Source organism: Podarcis vaucheri (assembly GCF_965113315.1).
Source record: "Podarcis vaucheri genome assembly, chromosome: 17".
Classification (NCBI taxonomy): domain Eukaryota; kingdom Metazoa; phylum Chordata; class Lepidosauria; order Squamata; family Lacertidae; genus Podarcis; species Podarcis vaucheri.
This window is the reverse complement of record NC_138755.1, coordinates 4,597,309-4,614,317: the sequence shown is the minus strand read 5'-3', so window position 1 is coordinate 4,614,317 and position 17,009 is coordinate 4,597,309. Positions and strand designations below refer to the sequence as shown.

The 17,009-nt window shown below is 45.1% G+C and overlaps 2 protein-coding genes across 2 annotated transcripts in view; both read right to left on the bottom strand.

Moving 5' to 3' along the window:
• Window positions 1-17,009, bottom strand: part of LOC309522715 (plexin-A3-like) — a gene marked incomplete at its 5' end in the record, with an annotated part of 112,880 nt that overhangs the window by 75,684 nt on the left and 20,187 nt on the right. The window lies entirely within an intron of this gene.
• On the bottom strand, window positions 580-12,471 carry ATP6AP1 (ATPase H+ transporting accessory protein 1). Its single transcript, XM_082204412.1, has 10 exons — window positions 12,313-12,471; window positions 8,799-8,925; window positions 7,656-7,730; window positions 5,304-5,497; window positions 4,282-4,322; window positions 3,741-3,826; window positions 3,017-3,255; window positions 2,430-2,477; window positions 1,837-2,077; window positions 580-1,479 (listed from the first exon to the last, which is right to left on the bottom strand). The coding sequence occupies exons 1-10, from the start codon at window positions 12,411-12,413 to the stop codon at window positions 1,270-1,272; spliced, it is 1,362 nt and encodes a 453-aa protein (XP_082060538.1). The 5' UTR covers window positions 12,414-12,471; the 3' UTR covers window positions 580-1,269.

The window sequence follows — 17,009 nt, the reverse complement described above, 5'->3', positions numbered from 1 at the left end:
TGCTTGTAAAACTGCTATAGGGTTGCATTTAAATAATACACAGCACTCCACTTTATATCATGAGTAAACTTTATCCTTTCTATACTGGTAAGGAAGCTAACCTTTTCCTACCTTCTGTAAAAGCCCACAGCCATACCTAAACTGAAGGAGCATGCCTTGTTAGTCTAGTTCTTTACATTTATTAATACCAGTTGGGTATCATTACGATGCAAAAGTTTAGAGGCACCAAGCTCATGCTAGTTGCTGAACAATATATCTATACTTTTGAAGATCTGAAACATATAGAAGACAAACACATTCTTACTGTGTGTTTGTTTGTGTGTATGCACACACCTATGTATCTATTATGATACCTTAAAGTACCCCCAAAATCACTATGCCCGTGTGCCTGCCCAGTAATGTTAATCATTTATCACTGGACTACGACACTGGTTGCAGGAAGGGAGAGAAAAGATAGGAAGATTACACACTGAGTAGCAAGACATTTCTAGTGGTCAACCCCAAAAGAAAGCTGCTTCGGGATCTCTTCACTTGCAGTGTTTCCTAGAGGAGCTAGACACAGACAGACACACACACACACACCAGATCTCTCTTTTATTCACATTGTTCAAGTTGACTAAACAGCAAGGGGTCACAGGAAGGAAGCCCCCACCCACCCTGATCAAGAACAGCATGGTGTCCCAAATACTGAGTCACTGTAAACAGAATTAATCACAGATACCACATAAATAAATAAGGAGGGGAGCACTTATAATACAGCTGCAAACAAGGATTTGGGAAGGGGGCAAGGTAAGGAAACTTTTAAACATCACAACAAACTTAGAGGATGTACATCAGAAAGCAGGCCTGATTCTGTCCCGCTGGACAGAACTGAAGGGGAATGGCAGTGCATCCTTGAAGATATTTACCTTCAAGCAAAGTTCAGTGCAGACAGCCTTGATGCTGCAATAGACATAGGATTTGCACTTCCATACAATAGTAAAACTGCACCTCCCCTCTTGTTTATATCATGTCCCTTGGGATGCATTAGGCTGGAGAAGCTAGAAAGAATCAAAGGAGAGAAAAGAAGTGGCCAAGGAATGTCAGTGGAGAAGCAGCTATTGGGCAAAAGGAAGTAGAAGGAAGAAAGGCTAAGGGACTGGGACCAATAGGGTTTAATGCATTGTGCTGGGCAGGTGGGGGGAAGGAGATGTGACAACAGATGGAATGAACAGAACAAACCCAGCCCTGTAAGAAAGATCCCAGGGCAGGGAGTACATCAACTGGCCCCTACTCCGTCTGGGGCACAGATATGGTAGGTCCCTTAGGGTCATCAAAACGGTCCATAGTCTTGAGACTCATAACCATGTGGAGGCCATAGGTGAAAATGGCAACAAGAAGCAGGGAGGTCAGCAACCCCATCCAGATTCCATGAGAGAAGAAGCCGGCACAGTCACTGGCGTAAGAAAATCTTTCACCTGTCACATTATAGCTCTGGATCTAAAAGGGAAAAGGGTTCGTGCATTAATGATGGAGGCTGATTTGTGGTCCCCCACCTCCCTCAACACGTTATGTTAACACAGCATAGGATGAAACCTAGTTCTAGTTCTAGACTGTAAGAGGGCTGTGGGAGGGGATATAAGAGTCCCTTAGGGTTTGCTCAGAGAAAGGAAGTGATACCCATACATCTCCCATTGCTAGAAGAGCTTGTAATGCCTTGATCCAAGGTAGGGGTCACAAAACAGTACATCACAGGGAGACTGTCAATGAACTGTCTTTCTAAAGGATCTAAAACAGGAGAAGTGGAAAAAACTATTGACAAAGTCTACTACAGTATATGTTCCCACTGCAACATACCTGAAAATTCACCATGAGCACCTTCCACTGGCTAGCAAAACTGTTGTTAGGCATTAACATGGCTTCTGAGGATGTTGGATGACTGGCCACATAGGTGCAGGCAAAAGAATAATTGCTGGGTGCCACAATCTGGGTGGCATTGAAGAGAGCTGGAGGGTTCTGAGGCCTGACCAGCTCCACATTGTGGAGGGTAAACCAGTACCGTGCAGAAACTGGGTACAGCATGTTTGTCATGCGGAACCTGAGAGGAGAACGGGTGCAAAGAAAGTGAAGACCAACAGCTGGTAAGGTCACCTGGAGCAGATCTCTAAAATCCAGTTAGACTCCCCCATCACCCCACCCCAAATCATGAAGTATTTCTCAAACTTCAATTGCAGAATCTCTTTGGAATGGCAGGGCTCTGTCATCTTACTCCCTGAAATAGTTCCCATCTCCTTTTACTGGGGACTTCTAAGCCCCTCTAAAAGTTTTGACTAAATGTTGCCCACCTGGCTGCTTATGGCCTTAAGACTCAAAAAGGGAGGCATAAATTGCTAAGTGATTATATATGTCATAAAAACAAAACTCTGAGGAGCTGGGTCCATCATACTTACGTGATTTTCAATGGAAACCCACCCACATTTGAGTATTTCAGTACCAACCTACAATGTGGAAAGAAAACAGCAGTGTTAAAACCCGCAATATACATCCCCTCAAGTCTGCATAGCCCTGGGGCAACATTTCCCCTCCCACCCATCATTTCTATAGCCTTGCCTCAGCCCTTAACCAATTTTGTGAGAAGAGGGAGTATTTTAAGCCCAGTTTCTAGTTCGTAAGACCAAAGAGAGTTAAGTTGCAGGTAAATGCAGGCATTCTGAGAACCCAGAGACAGTGGTGAGCAGGACTCCTCATGGTTTGGAGACAGGACTTCCACCCCCACTCCATCATGGCTGGAGAAGCAAAACTGCATCAGTCAGTAATTATATGGAGATTTGTTTGCAAGTGGCTAGATTTAGACAAGCCACCACAAAGTGCACACACATTTGGTCCTCTTCAGCACCACTGGCAGCTAACATCCTTACTGCATCCACCTGCTTTCCCCAACTGTCCCAGTTTCTGCTTTTGCCTCAAGCCCTCTCTTCTTCATTTCTACCATCCATCATGAACCTGATCTCAGATCCTTTGCCAGCCCTCAACTCACTCAGAAGCATTAGGCGCCCACTTGGACTCGTCCACATTGACAGAGCGTTGCTCTCCAAATGTGAGGTTAGTAAGATCATGCCATGTTGAGCCATTAAAAGCCACGGAGAAGTTGCTGGCCCAGAAGAGTATCTGTGGGGTCCCAGTGACAGGGAACCGAAGTGGTGCAGCCGCAGTTTCCTTCTGGAGCAGCTGCCGACCCAGCCTCTCAGGAACCATATCAGAGATATCTCGAACAACCTGGAGAGGGAGAAAATAGGGCAGTAAAATGGGATTGAGAGGCTTCAGAGAACTGCCTATGCTTCAACTTGTAAGTATCTCCCCCAAATGAGCCTCCCTTCCCCACCACCTCTTGCTTTGCTTAGAAAAGATCAGGATGCGTTGCTTTAAGAGCCATGGCTATCCGTAGTCATTGTGGTAGCCAAACACAGCAGGGCCCACTCAATAATGGCACCGATTCCCTGGAAAACTTGCCCTAAAAGCTTACCAAGTTCCTATAGTGTTGGCTTTCTTAGCAAAATACACAAAACAAATAATCCTGTTGGTTTTAGAACTATCTTAATGTATTTTTAGTTTACTGTATTTTAATTGTTCTCAAATGCTTGCATCCCATTAATGTGCCTGCCTTGGGAAGTTAATGAGATGAAAGGACATTCCCGGGAATGGAGGAACACTCAGAACAGGTGTCTAACCAAGGTAGGATAGGAATCTAAAGAGTCATGTACCCGTGAGGGCCGCAAAGCAGTCAGGATGGCTGTGTAGGGGATGTCCTCGGACTGAAGAGCACTCAAAACTTGTCCAAGAATTTCATCTGCAAGGAGAAATCTTGTTTTAGAAAGAGAAACTCCCCAAAGGCTAGAGACTCCCACTTACGAAAGCACAAGCCCATGAAAAAACTTCAGTCCTAAGCAGCACTACTTGTAACCTAAGAATCCAGCCTCATTTATAAATGCACCAAACTTCCTGGCTTTCCTATAAGACTGGTGTCCCTTCTCAGAGAACAACAGTCACTTTACAGCTATGGCTCATTTGCATGCATTAATTCACAGAGAAATATGCAGATTATCTAGTTGCTCCCCCACTCCCTATTTACTGAACATATATCCTGCCCTTCTTCCTGAAGGAGCCCAAGACCTCAAACTGCGAGGCAACAAATACCCACCCAGAAAGCTAAATGCAAGGCCAGACGTTCCAAGCAGCGACCTCTCAACCCAAACTCAGCCCCATCCTAAAAGCTTCCAAACAACCCTGCTCCACAATGCTCACCATTGCTGGTTAGAACTTCCTTTGGGGCCATAAGACTAGAGCTGGAAGGTGGGGGATGAGGAGAGAGAGAGAGAAATAAGTTCTGTTATCTTCTGTATATAGGAAATGTCATCAATGCTATCCTAGCCGGTGGGACAGGTTTCTGTCATTAGTTCAATGGCATCTGTGACCATATTGCCTCTCCATGTACAATTATCTTGGATAGAAGAGAGTCCACAACCTTGGCAACTGAACGTACATTTTAAGACCATGCAGCGGACTGAACACCAGGGCAGCCATCCTTGACTTGATGCCCTCCAGATGTTTTAGGCTACAATCCCCATCAGCCCCAGCCAGCATGGCTAATCAGGCATGGTGGGAGGGCAGCAGGATGGAGAAAGCTGTTCTAAGGGAAGTATAATATACACTTGGGAACAGGGAGTTCTGAAGCAGTAAATGAGGGATGTGTCCACATACCCTATAAGAACAGGAAAGTACAAGTGCCAAGACACAATGGCAGGCTAGAAGACATTAAGATCTTGGGGTGCCAAGGGGTGTCAACTGTGAGAGCTGGAAACTTGCTCTTTCAAAGTTAAAATAGGGTAAGTTTCTCAGAATGTTAAATTTCATGCTAAACAGCATGCTCTGTTCTTTGGAAGTTAACCTCACGGACACAGGAATACACCAGGGCAGCTCATGCATTAGGGGAGGTAAAGCAATTTGCTTCAGTCGTAAGATCTGCCCACATCGCTGTGCTGCTGCCAGCCCCACCAGGGTTTCATCTGCACTGCTAACATGGCCCCAATGCCTTCACCATTGCACCCTTACCGCTGATGTTGCATTGTGGCAGCAACGCAGCCACGGGTACAGTTGTGGTGATGGGGCTGGCAGTAGCACAGGCATGATAGTGGGGGCATGGAGGGGGCCCAGACCTGGGGGGAGAGGGCATTGTCGTGGGGCCGGGCAGAAGATTCCACTTTGCATCCAGTGCCATGGGGCCCCTTGGCAACGTAATGAAATGTACTATGGAGCTGGCTACAAACCCCGTGGCATACGGCAGTCGTATCAACAGCAGGGCTGGCAGGCTGGCGTTGAGCCGCAGCTCCTGCAAGGTGTTCTGATCGACGTGAAGAGGAGATATGCCCAGCTTGGCCTTCAAGAAGGCGGGGACAGCACTGGCTGCAAACCAATCCACAGATGGAAGCACCAAGGACGACGGAGCGGCACCAAGTGCATTCTGTCAAAAAGACACGGTTAAGAGTCAGAGCCAGAGCCACAGGATTTCCTAAGGCAAACAGCATGCCTGCCCCAGCCTGCTTTCCAGATAATGTCGGACAACAACACCCATCATCAATTGCCACACGGCTGTGGATGGAATTCAGAGCTCATTCTGAGACATGCAACTTTCTGAAAATGTACAATGTGTTGAACAAGAAAGCTGTGTTGATAAGGCTTATTGTCAATGCCCCCCCACTTGCAAGGCATCTAAAATTCTGTGTGGCCACAAGAGGTACACTAATGGACCTCAGACAGTTTGCAGTAAAGACACAGATATACGTTTGCATTGCATAAGAAATCCAGCAGCCGTTTAAATCCAGACATGTCCATCTTGCTTGCTGAAAAGGGTTGGACTTTCCAGAATGAACTTAGTCCATGTTCTGAACATATAGTGGAAAACATACACACTGCTTCTCCTTTGATCAAGTTTATGCACCCTTCTAAGAATGCTTCCAGGCGGCTTCTTCCCCCAGCAACAGCAGTTTAAAAACATAAAAACAGCAGGCAGTTTGGTAAGGGAGACAGGTGTTATTTCATAGAAGTAGTACACGTAGGATGAGAATTTGGCACCAACACTGCTGGCATTCCACTGCAGATTTGCAGTATTTTTATCCTGCTCTCCATCATAAAGGAATCCTAGGGGGGCTTACACATCTCAATAATAAAGACAGTCCCTGCCTTCAGGCTTACAATTTAGAAGTCACAATATAAAAGGAAAAATTGGGGGAAGCAAATTTAGGCACTAGTTCTTAGTTACAGAATTTTTGAAACAACTAGCTAGACTGGGACAAGTTCAAGCAGAGAAGGAGCCAGAAACTGCTAAGTCTTTCAGCAGAGTCAATGGAGAGGCCCTGCATTCCCATCTCTCCCTCTGCTATTGTCTGATAGAATGGCTGCTGCTAGATGACCGTGGAGCCAGGAGGCAGGTCAACTACTAAAGGCCAGCATGACAATCTACTGATTCCTAGCATAAAGTAATTTTTTAAACTGTTTCTAAGAAGAAGGTAGTGTTTCCCTGACCAATGAATGTGACACTCAGTTCATGCACTGGCTGTTTCACTGTTTCCAAGGACATCGTTCCATACGACAGTGAATCATTTCCATCTCTAGAAAGAACTTCTCTAAAGCCAGGAGTTAAGTTTTGTGCAATGCACTTTTGAAGCATTTCAGAATCCTACCCTGATGAAAAATATTGAGCATCTTCAGCAGGGTATCCTATGTTTCTTTTATATTTCAATTTGTAATTTCCTTTCCAAAAATATAATTTATTTAGGTTTCTCATACACCTTGGGTTCTTTGGAAGAGCCAATATCCAGCAAAGCCTCTGACAGCTTAGAAACAAGTTATGGTTGTGTTATCTTTTATTTAATTCAGAAGAAAAGTACAGAGAGGAAATGTACATGTATTTAATTTTTTTCTCAGACCTACACCCAACTGTTGGCATCTTCCAATTCTAGCCAATACAAAACTTGGTTAGAGCTTGTTAACGTTGTAGCTAGAATAAAGTATAATCAAAATTTTATTCCACACTTTGTCCAAGGATGCAAGTTTCTCCCCCATCCCCCAGCTCAAGTTATTTTTCTTCACTTTATCCTCTAATCCAGCCTTTCTCAACCTTGGGTCCCAAGATGTTGCTGTACTACAACCCCCATCTTCCCTGACCACTGGTCCTGCTGGCTAGGGATGAGAGTTGGGGACATTTGGAGACCCAAAGTTGATAAAGATTGCTGCAATTTAAGGAAGTGGAACATGTGTCCCTTAACATGTAGATGGACTACAAAGCCCATTATCCCTCTCTACTGGCCATAGCTGATGGCAGCTGGAGCCTAACAAAATCTGAAGGGCCCGTATGCCAACAGAGGATCAAAGAGCAGAGCGAGATGCTCCATTTTAGACTGCAGACCATGGAAAGAGGAGGAATGGGAAAAGCACAACCCTAGTTAGCTGTACCAGAACTTGAATTTACAATTGCTCTTAAAGTTCCTCTTTTTTATTTATATTCTTGACACAGCACTGCAGTGCAGTGCAGTGGCCCATCAAAAGTATAGACGTATATATAAAAGCAGGGAGAGACACTGGCAACTTGCCTAAAGTATAGCTCCCCATTTCTCACTTACCTCCAGATTGGGGAAGGCACTGTCTGGCTTGTTTCCAAAAACCCCTCCATAGGCTGTGAAATCCTCAACGCTGAGCTGGGAGAGAAGATTGATTTTTAAAAACTTTTTAAAAGTACAATTTTTAATGTTTCACAGTGATGCTTTTATATTGTGTTTAAAAATACTTTTTCATTCCGATTGTTGTTCAAACACATAGAATAAAGAAAAAACTAGGAGCAACTTTTGACAGCAAGCACTCTGCAGGCTCCCAAACCCTCCAGATTGGAAGCAGCCTAGCTTCTCCAGCCTCCATCTTATATTTCCCCCCAATTATGTTAACAAACAGATGCCAAAAACAGCCTAGCCACAATTCATCATCAGAGGAACTAGCTAAGAGAAGGGGGGGGGTGATAAATGGAACGAGGAAGTGATAAACAGAGAGTCATGAGACACCCAATTCACATGACCAGCAGAAAAAAGTTTCTTCTCCTTTATGCTGTACAAGATCTGAAAAGACTATAAGCATCTCTTTCTGCTCAAGCCCCAAATGGATGAAATGGATGGAAACAGCCCTTTGGACAATTACTGAATTATGGTTGAAAAAAAGGCCATTTCCAGAAGATAATTCCGACCTCTGAAATGAGAACTAGATTAAATGGCGGAGAGGTGGCTTAAGGGTACGCCTGCAGTAAAAAGTGAATAACTGAAAACTGCCAAGCCAGTTAATGGCTCCCAACCATAAAAGAGCGAAGCGTGTTTAGCTTGGAGAAGAGGAGATTAAGGGGAAACATGACAGTGGTCTCCAAATATCTGAAGGGGTGTCATGCAGAAGATGAAGCAAACTTGTTCTCTGCTGTCAAGAGAACAGGACTAGAAGATATGGGCGGAAATTGCAGGGAAGCAGATTTTGACTGAATAGCGGAATAAACTTCCTATTGGTAAGAGCTATTTAAGCAGAAGCTGGATGGCCATCTGCCAGGGGTGCTGCCATTGCCTCCTGCACTGCACAGCCTACACTGAGCACAGGTTTGAGCTAAATGACCTCCATAATTCTACAAACTCTCAGCCCTGTCACAACAAACCCCAGGGTTCCTTAGGAAGGAAAACTTTTCACTGAAGATCTGCATCTGTGGTGCATTTATGTCCGCCAGGGGCCAGACTCACTTTCTCCTGAAGGAACAGCAGCACGTTGTGAGGTCCACCGTCTAGTGCAGAGTCCAGTAAAGCTGCAAGCTGAGTTTCTGTCACCACATGGCCCTCATGTGGTACTGCCAAGGGAGACCATAAGGAGCTGTATTCACAAAAGGAAGAGAGACACACACAGTGAGAAAGGGAAAGACACAGAAACGGGGTCATAAAAAGAGCAGTTGTGATTACGTAGATGGTCTTTTATTTCACAGGTGCCATCTCCCTACTCTTAGACTAGCAGATAGGAATACAGTCGTACCTTGGACTCCCAAAACATTCAAAAACCAAATCACGGCTTCTGATTGGCTGCAGGAAGCTCAATCAATGCAACTCATTGCAGCCAATCAGAAGCTATGGAAGCCCTATCAGACATTTGGATTCCAAAAGAATGTTCACAAACCGGAACAATCACTTCCAGGTTTGCAGTGTTCAGGAGCCAAAACATCCGAGTTCCAGGGCGTTCGGGATCCAAGGTACGACTGTATCTTTGTCTGTTTTACGAGGACTGAAGGGCTACTTCACCCATTAGAAAACAAAGGGCAGAGAAACCCAATGAAGGTTTGTGTTCACTATATGGCTGCTGATGAGGCCAACTCGGGGCCCATCTACACTCTGCTGTACACTTAAAGCAATATCATACTGCTTTAAACAGTCATGGCTTCCCCCCCAAAGCATCCTAGGAAATGTTTACAGAGTTCTCCGAAAAGAGGGATTGACTGCTAAACCACTTTGAGAATTGGAGCTCTGTAAAAGAAATGGGGGTTTGTGTGTGTCTCCAAACAACTCTCAACATGCTTTACAAACTGCAGCTCCCAGGGATGCTTCGTGAGAAATCCCAATGGTTTTGATGATGCTTTAAATGAATAGTGTGGATGTGGCCTTAGTGTTCAAAGTTATGTGCCACGTGCAGGCTGGGTTCAAACCCCAACTCAACCATATTCTCAGTGGGGAAATCACCATTGTTAGCTTCTACAACTGAAAAATGAGAACAAACCACACAATTCTAAGGAGGAGCAAGACAGTGCAGTATCAAATATCTTCTCTAAAACCTGGATGCTACTTTAAAAAGGGGGGGTGGTAGGAAAACCAAATGCCGATCCTTCTCACACCCACACCATGTTGGTTACTAAATGTTTCAAGGACACAAACACTTCTGGATGTGCACAGTCTTAATCAGACTCTGGTCAACTGACCAAGGGTTTTTCATCTAAGGCAGACTTCCGCAGTCTAGTGCCTTCCAAATGATTTGGAGTACAATACCCATGTTGGCTGGGGCTGATAGGAGTTGTAGTCCATAATATCTGGAGAGCACCACACTGAGCTCAGGGCAGTCCAAAGAAGCCTTTTTTAATTCTCAATTCCACCTCCAATACAATTTCTCACTTTAGAACTGTAGCTCCCCCTTGCCAGGGAAAAGAGAAAAGTAAAGAGAGTCAGAAAATATCAAAGATATAGGTGTCAGAAGGAGAAAATGAAGCGAAACAGGGAAATATTAAATCAGCATCGTGTGAAATGAGGAGGGACACCAAGGAAAACAAATTTACCTTTAGGTGCTAAGTAGGAGTATTATACCAAAGCTGTAGTCCTATACCCACTTATCTGCAACTAAGCCACACTCAACTCAATGGGACTTGCTTTCATGTATATAAAGCTCAGCTGTATAGTACTACCTTGGGAAAGCAAACACATCACACGCGAACCAATACCCTGCCAATCCAGTGTCAAAGATGCCACAGCTCAGGTAGCCTCTTTGCCACCTTTGAGGCAAGACATGATTTATGAACGACTTACCCCAAAGGTGGGAGCCTGCCATTATCTGTATGTTACTCTTTCCTGTCCCTTCCATACTTTGACAATTCAAGTATTTTGTTTTGTGGTACACACCTTTTTATTGAATTTATACAATAAATTCTGTTACATTTGGAATGGTTTTACTTGTTTTATCATTGTAACTGTTTTATCTGTTTTCATAATTGTATATTGTATTGTCATTAGAGGTCTTGGGATCTTGCGGTGAAAGGCAGATAAGAAATCTTTAAAATAACAGTAATAGTCATAATCATCATCATCATTATTGTGAGCCTACAGTGCCAAATCAAGACCAATCTGCTGCTGTTTTTCTAACTATGAGTTGCTCAATTGCCCCATTTTATAAAGCATTTGCTACATTATGCTTTTGGAGTGTGTGAGGGAATAGCAATATGCTCAAATACAATTATGATTTTTAATTACAAATGTGTCTAGAGACTTTAAAATCTGGGATTCTCTACAATCCCTGGCTACACGTATTTAGAACTGGCAAACATTTTTGCCAGTATAAAGCAGTTGTGAGACTGACAGCCTTCTCCAGATGGCCAAAGAATGAACTAGGGAGCAAATTAGAATTGGCTCTTTCTCCTTTTAGCATTTAATCTGTGCTTGTCCCTGTGGCTGGGCTGATAAGAACACACTTCAAGGAACAAGGCAACCCAATGGGCCACCCTAGTTCCTCACTGCCATGCAAAGATCCCTGGAACCAGCCTTCCACCCTACCCTAGGAGTGTGCATTTCTACTCTTACTCTCCAGTAGACATCACAGTACCCAGCAACCTATTGACTTCACTATATTGCAAGGCTACTTTCATAACCCACTACATACACAGAAGAAAGCCCCAACCTGTCATTCTTGAGTTACAAACTCAAGACATCAACCACCCCTCTCTGTGATGAGAACAGAAGAATGTTTCATGCTGTCCAGTACCAGAAACTTTATTGTTGGCTAACTCTGGTTTTGCAATGCATTTATGTACCTAAACCTAGATTTGTGTGCAGCTTATTATGGGAAAGCGGAATATAAGTGAACCAATCAATCAGAAACGCCACCAAACTCTGCACTCAACGCAGCTCATGAACAAACCTGCCAGACAACAACACCTTTGCAAACATGCATTTGTGTTGTGTTTCCAAGCGCAGTGCAGCACACTTTCGATACCTGAAGCGGCTAGTGTGAACAAGGGCAACTCAGAGCAACTGAAGAGACATTGGGTTAGTGGTTCTCAAGCTTTTCTTGTCTGGGCCATACAGTACTTTCAGAATAAAAACTTGCTTGTGGCACACCGAATACATTGGAAAACAAAAGCAAACAGCTCCTGGCAGTGCTCGATTTATAACCCAGAACACAAATCATGGGACATCTGGAGAGTACAAAACAACGCAGCTACATAAGAACATGAATCATTACATTCAGCAGAGCATGAGACGCCTCAACTCAGGGTTTGTGGGCAAAAGATTCCTGCACTGCAGGAGGCTGGACTAGACGGCCCTCGCGCTCCAACTCTACAATTCCATGATTCCCCAAAAATAGTGTTTGCCCTTGAATCTTCCCCCTGGGAGAACCACTACATTCAGAGAAACGGGCGAGTTGCCCGTGCGCGTCAAGCCGTCTGCGGATCTGCCCCCAGCCGAAGCGAGCCTCACCGCGCCCCCCCCCAGCCCAGGGCCGCCCACCTACCTGCGGCTGGACCAAGCCACCAAGGGCACCTGCCCTGTCTGCGCGGACACCAGACCCAGCAGCGCCAGCAGAAGAAGCCCGGCCGCCTCCCGCACCGCCATCTTGCCTTCCCTGCTTCCTTGCTCCTTCCAGCAGCAACGCTTCCCCTGCGCGCCCCAGCCAATCAGAACGCTGGGGAAGCGACGCCCGGGGAGGCAGCCAGTCAGGGCGCGAGGCGGGACCCGCGGCAGCCAATGGGAGCCGCCTGCTCCGCGCTGTTTCCTCCTCCGCCATCCGGCCTCCCACTTCCTGCCCTTCCTGCCCCTGTTCGGCAAAACCCGCAGCTCCGCGGATTCAGTCCCGTCCGCTGTCGCGCGTTTGGCTCGGCGAGAGGCCGGCGCAGCTTTGGCCGCAGTGACGCGGGCCTCGGCCACGTCCCATGTTGACTACTGCAGCGCCCTCGATGTGGGGCTGCCCTTGGCGAGTGCGCTGGCCGGGCTGGTTATCTAGGGAGAACACGACTCCCTTGCTAGTGTAATAAAAAATTTAAGGTCTTAGATATATAAAATATACATCAAAAATGTTCATAAATGTACCAAGCAAGCACTACATAGATATGTGGACATGTCTTTAGCAGTACAGTGGTACCTCGGGTTACATACGCTTTAGGTTACAGACTCCGCTAACCCAGAAATATTACCTTGGGTTAAGAACTTTGCTTCAGGATGAGAACAGAAATCGTGCGGCAGCAGCGGGCGGTCCCATTAGCTAAAGTGGTGCTTCAGGTTAAGAACAGTTTCAGGTTAAGAACGGACCTCCAGAACGAATTAAGTACTTAACCCAAGGTACCACTGTACAGGAAGACCACCCTGAAATCATTTTCACTCCCAAACTGACCAAATGTTTTCTCTGCAAGGAGGGAGGGCGTGAGAGAACCTTCCCATTGTCTCAGGAATTGGGTAATCACCATCTCAGAGGAATGGCCAGACTACCAAGAAAGGCAATCAGATAAGGCATTATCAGATAACCTGGCAGACAGGAAAAACAACAACATTCAAATTTCTGTTGTAGACCACCTTCTCTGTGATGTAGGTATGATGTTTGTGGGGGGTGGTCTTGGGTTATACCCCTTGATGTATGTATATGGAGGGGTGGTCTTGAGCTCCAGGACAGAGAATTTAAAATGTTTATACAGTAAGGGCAGGCACACCTTGGTTCTGGGTCCTCCTCCTTTCCTGCGTGTGAGGGGAGCACCCTGTTGCAACAGTTCAATAAAGATCAGGCTTACTAGCTGCTTTGCTTCTCAATATTCTCTGCTTGGCCTCTGTTATTTTCTCCTATCAATGGAGAGCCTACAAAGGACTCTATAAGGGCTCTCGTGTCCCCCATAGGGGAATAAGGGCAGATTTTGTTTACAACACTAGAATATGTAGCACCCTGCTTGTGGTTAACGCTTAGCTGGAATGAAATATTCAACGCAGCAATAGAGAAATTAAAATAATAATTTATTTGTCAGACAAATAAATGAGAGGCACAGTGGTATATGGTTACCAAGAGCCAGTGTGGTGTAGTGGTTAAGAGCGGTAGTCTCGTAATCTGGGGAACCGGGTTCGCGTCTCCGCTCCTCCACATGCAGCTGCTGGGTGACCTTGGGCCAGTCACACTTCTTTGAAGTCTCTCAGCCCCACTCACCTCACAGAGTGTTTGTTGTGGGGGAGGAAGGGAAAGGAGAATGTTAGCCGCTTTGAGACTCCTGAAGGGGAGGGAAAAGGCGGGATATCAAATCCAAACTTTTCTTCTCTTCTTCTTCAAGCTCTGGCCTGGGCTCCTGCCATTATGGCCAGCACTTATATTCCCTCAGCCCAGGCCCCTTGCTCCTCCTTTGGCTGTCTCTGTCCAATCAGCCTGGTTGAATTTCCTATTGGCTGATTGCTATAACCAATCCTAAAAGATACACCCATTTCCTATTGCCTTTTATGGGATAAAAAAAGCTATATATTCTTCTATCTATAAATGACAAATAAGTAGTCATATATCTTACATTTGTCTCAACAAGGAACCTTAATTACCAGCTCACCTCTTGCCCTCCTTGCCCTATTGCCCTCCAAAACAGATGGTTAATAGTTTTAAATTTTTATCTTAGACAGATGTCAGGGATCTTGGGTTCACATTCTCATGCATCATCAATGAAATATCTCCTTTTTGGAGGTCTTTAAACAATGGCCTGACAACCATATATCAGGAGTGCTTGATGGCGTCTCCTGTCTGGCAGGGGGCTGGGCTCATCTGCCCCCCTGGTCTCCTACAGCAATATGACTCTATGAAATAAGAATTTAACATTTCTTTCTTTCTAGATCCTTTGCATAATTACATTTAAGCTAGTATATTTCATACATTATCATAGATAGCTTTTTAGAAGAATAAACCTTCTCAGAGGAAAGGATGGACCAGTTTACAGCCTCAAAATAAAAGCCTTTTCTTCTATTTACACTTCCCTTCTCAGCCAGTTGTTTTCTTTTCCATTTACTCTTGGCCTTTAACCTTAGAAAGATATGGCTCAAGTTTAAGGCACATGGTTTTATTTTACTGTTTACCAACTATTAATTATGTAGGGTCAGTGTAGCCTTGGTCTTCAGCCTGTAATTCCCTTTTTATGACTTTGAGAATTGTTTTCTGCTATAAATCAGGGGGCCCCCTTGTCCAGGAGGATAAACATCTTGCCAAAGTACTTCTAAAACATTTGAAAATCTTTAAGCTCATTTTAAAATACAGACCCTAATCAAACTATAAGCCTTGATAAAAATGCAGGCTATGATTGGATGCCTCAAATACTCTCCTCAGAGAGGCTCGCTTGGCACCTTCATTACATATATTTGACTCATTAACATCCTATGGCCTTTAATTGTCTGTGGAAGGGAGTTATTAGAGGTTGTTTTTTACTTCCGCTTTTGTTGTATTTTTTTGTGTTTTCATCTGTATTTTAATGTTGTGAACTGTAATCTTCAGATCAGGGGCAGTATACAAATTTAATCAGTAAAATAATAACAATAATAGAACAGCTCCACTGCCTCCTGGTCTGTTTCCACGTATAATTCAAAGGGCTGGTTATGACCTATAGAGCCCCATACAGCTTGAAGTCCAGACTATCTGAAAGTCCATATTCCCTCATACAAACCTGCCTAGGTTCTGAGATCTTCGAGACAGGCCCTATACTCGGTCCCACCACCCTCACAGACACACTTGGTGGGGATGCAGGATAGGACCTTCTTGGTGGTGGCTGATACCATAAGCTGACCACCACTCCACCCACTCTTATAAAAGGAAGGGTTTGCTTCTGTGGATGGGATGGCTGTTGTTAGCCAAGATGCAGCACCATATGGAAACAAGCCCACACTTCAGCAGAAAAAGAAATAAAGACTGCACTGGATTGGAAAGAGACAAAGATTTTCCAGAATCTGCTGAAAATCAAAACAGTAGTAGTACCTAAAGTGGCCACGTCACTGAGGTGCATCAGGCCAAAGAAGCTGCCTAACTGCATGAGTCCTCAGGGCAAGAATTGTTGCAGATTCTTCCAGCACTTCATGAATTAGGCCACAAATATCGGAAAGACTGTCTCCTTCCCTACAAAGCCTCTCAGGTGTTAAGGTCAGCAGAGGGTCGTCATACTCAGAAGTTGTGGACTGGGTGGTGGCCCAGAAGACAGCAGTCTTTTTAGGCCAGGGGTCTGCAACCTTTAAGACAAAAAGAGCCACTTGGACCCGTTTCTGAAGAAAAAAAAACTGGGAGCCACAAAACTCGTCATTATAAAAATAACTTTTTTGTCACTTTTTATTATTTCTTTGTTTGACCCCTCAGAATTACTCCTCCTCATAGAAATAAACGTTAAATTAACAAGTTACCTTTTTTTGTGTGTGTGTTCTTCACTCCCCTTCAAAACAGTGACCAGCGTACATACCCCCTTTCAATGCAGTGACCAGCGTACATGTCCCTTACAGTGTAGCGGGCGGGTGGGAAGGTGACGTCGGGACGGTGCGTGACTAACGCACGCACCGCCCCATGTGACGTCACAGCCAGTACAGTGCCCGCCACAGTGGGGAGTGTCGGGGCGCACAATGCGCCTCCTCCTCTCGCTAGTATCCGCCCCAGAGCCGCGGCAAAGGTATAAAAGAGCCACATGCGGCTCCGGAGCCACGGGTTGCAGACCCCTGTTTTAGGCTGTGGAATCCCCTCCCCAGAGAGCTGCATCTGGCAGATTTCATTACGACACAGCTCTTTATCCTGGCCTTTTGACACCAGAGATATTTTTCAGGACCTGCTCTAATCGCATTTTTAAAAACTAGTTTCAATAGATTTACATTGTTGTAACCTGCCCTGAGACCTGATGGTGAAGGACAGGTAAGAAATATTATTATTATTACAGTGGTACCTCGGGTTAAGAACTTAATTCGTTCTGGAGGTCCGTTCTTCACCTGAAACTGTTCTTAACCTGAAGCACCACTTTAGCGCCACCGGAGCACGATTTCTTTTCTCATCCTGAAGCAAAAGTTCTTAACCCGAGCTAATATTTCTGGGTTAGCGGCGTCTGTAACCTGAAGCATATGTAACCCGAGGTACCATTGTACTGCTGAAAAGGGAAGGTCCATCCTGGCCAGTGTCATCAGAATCATCTTCCCTCACTCCTCACTCCCCACTGCCCACAGTGGTAAGTCAAGTTAAAT

Coding starts and splice junctions, on each gene's coding strand:
- ATP6AP1 (XM_082204412.1), bottom strand. CDS start 12,413: ATGGCGGTGCGGGAGGCGGCCGGGCTTCTTCTGCTGGCGCTGCTGGGT. Junction 4,323..5,303: donor CGACTGCCGTATGCCACGGG/GTTTGTAGCCAG, acceptor CCCACCTTCCAG/CTCTAGTCTTATGGCCCCAA. Junction 3,827..4,281: donor GGAAGTTCTAACCAGCAATG/GTGAGCATTGTG, acceptor TTCTCCTTGCAG/ATGAAATTCTTGGACAAGTT.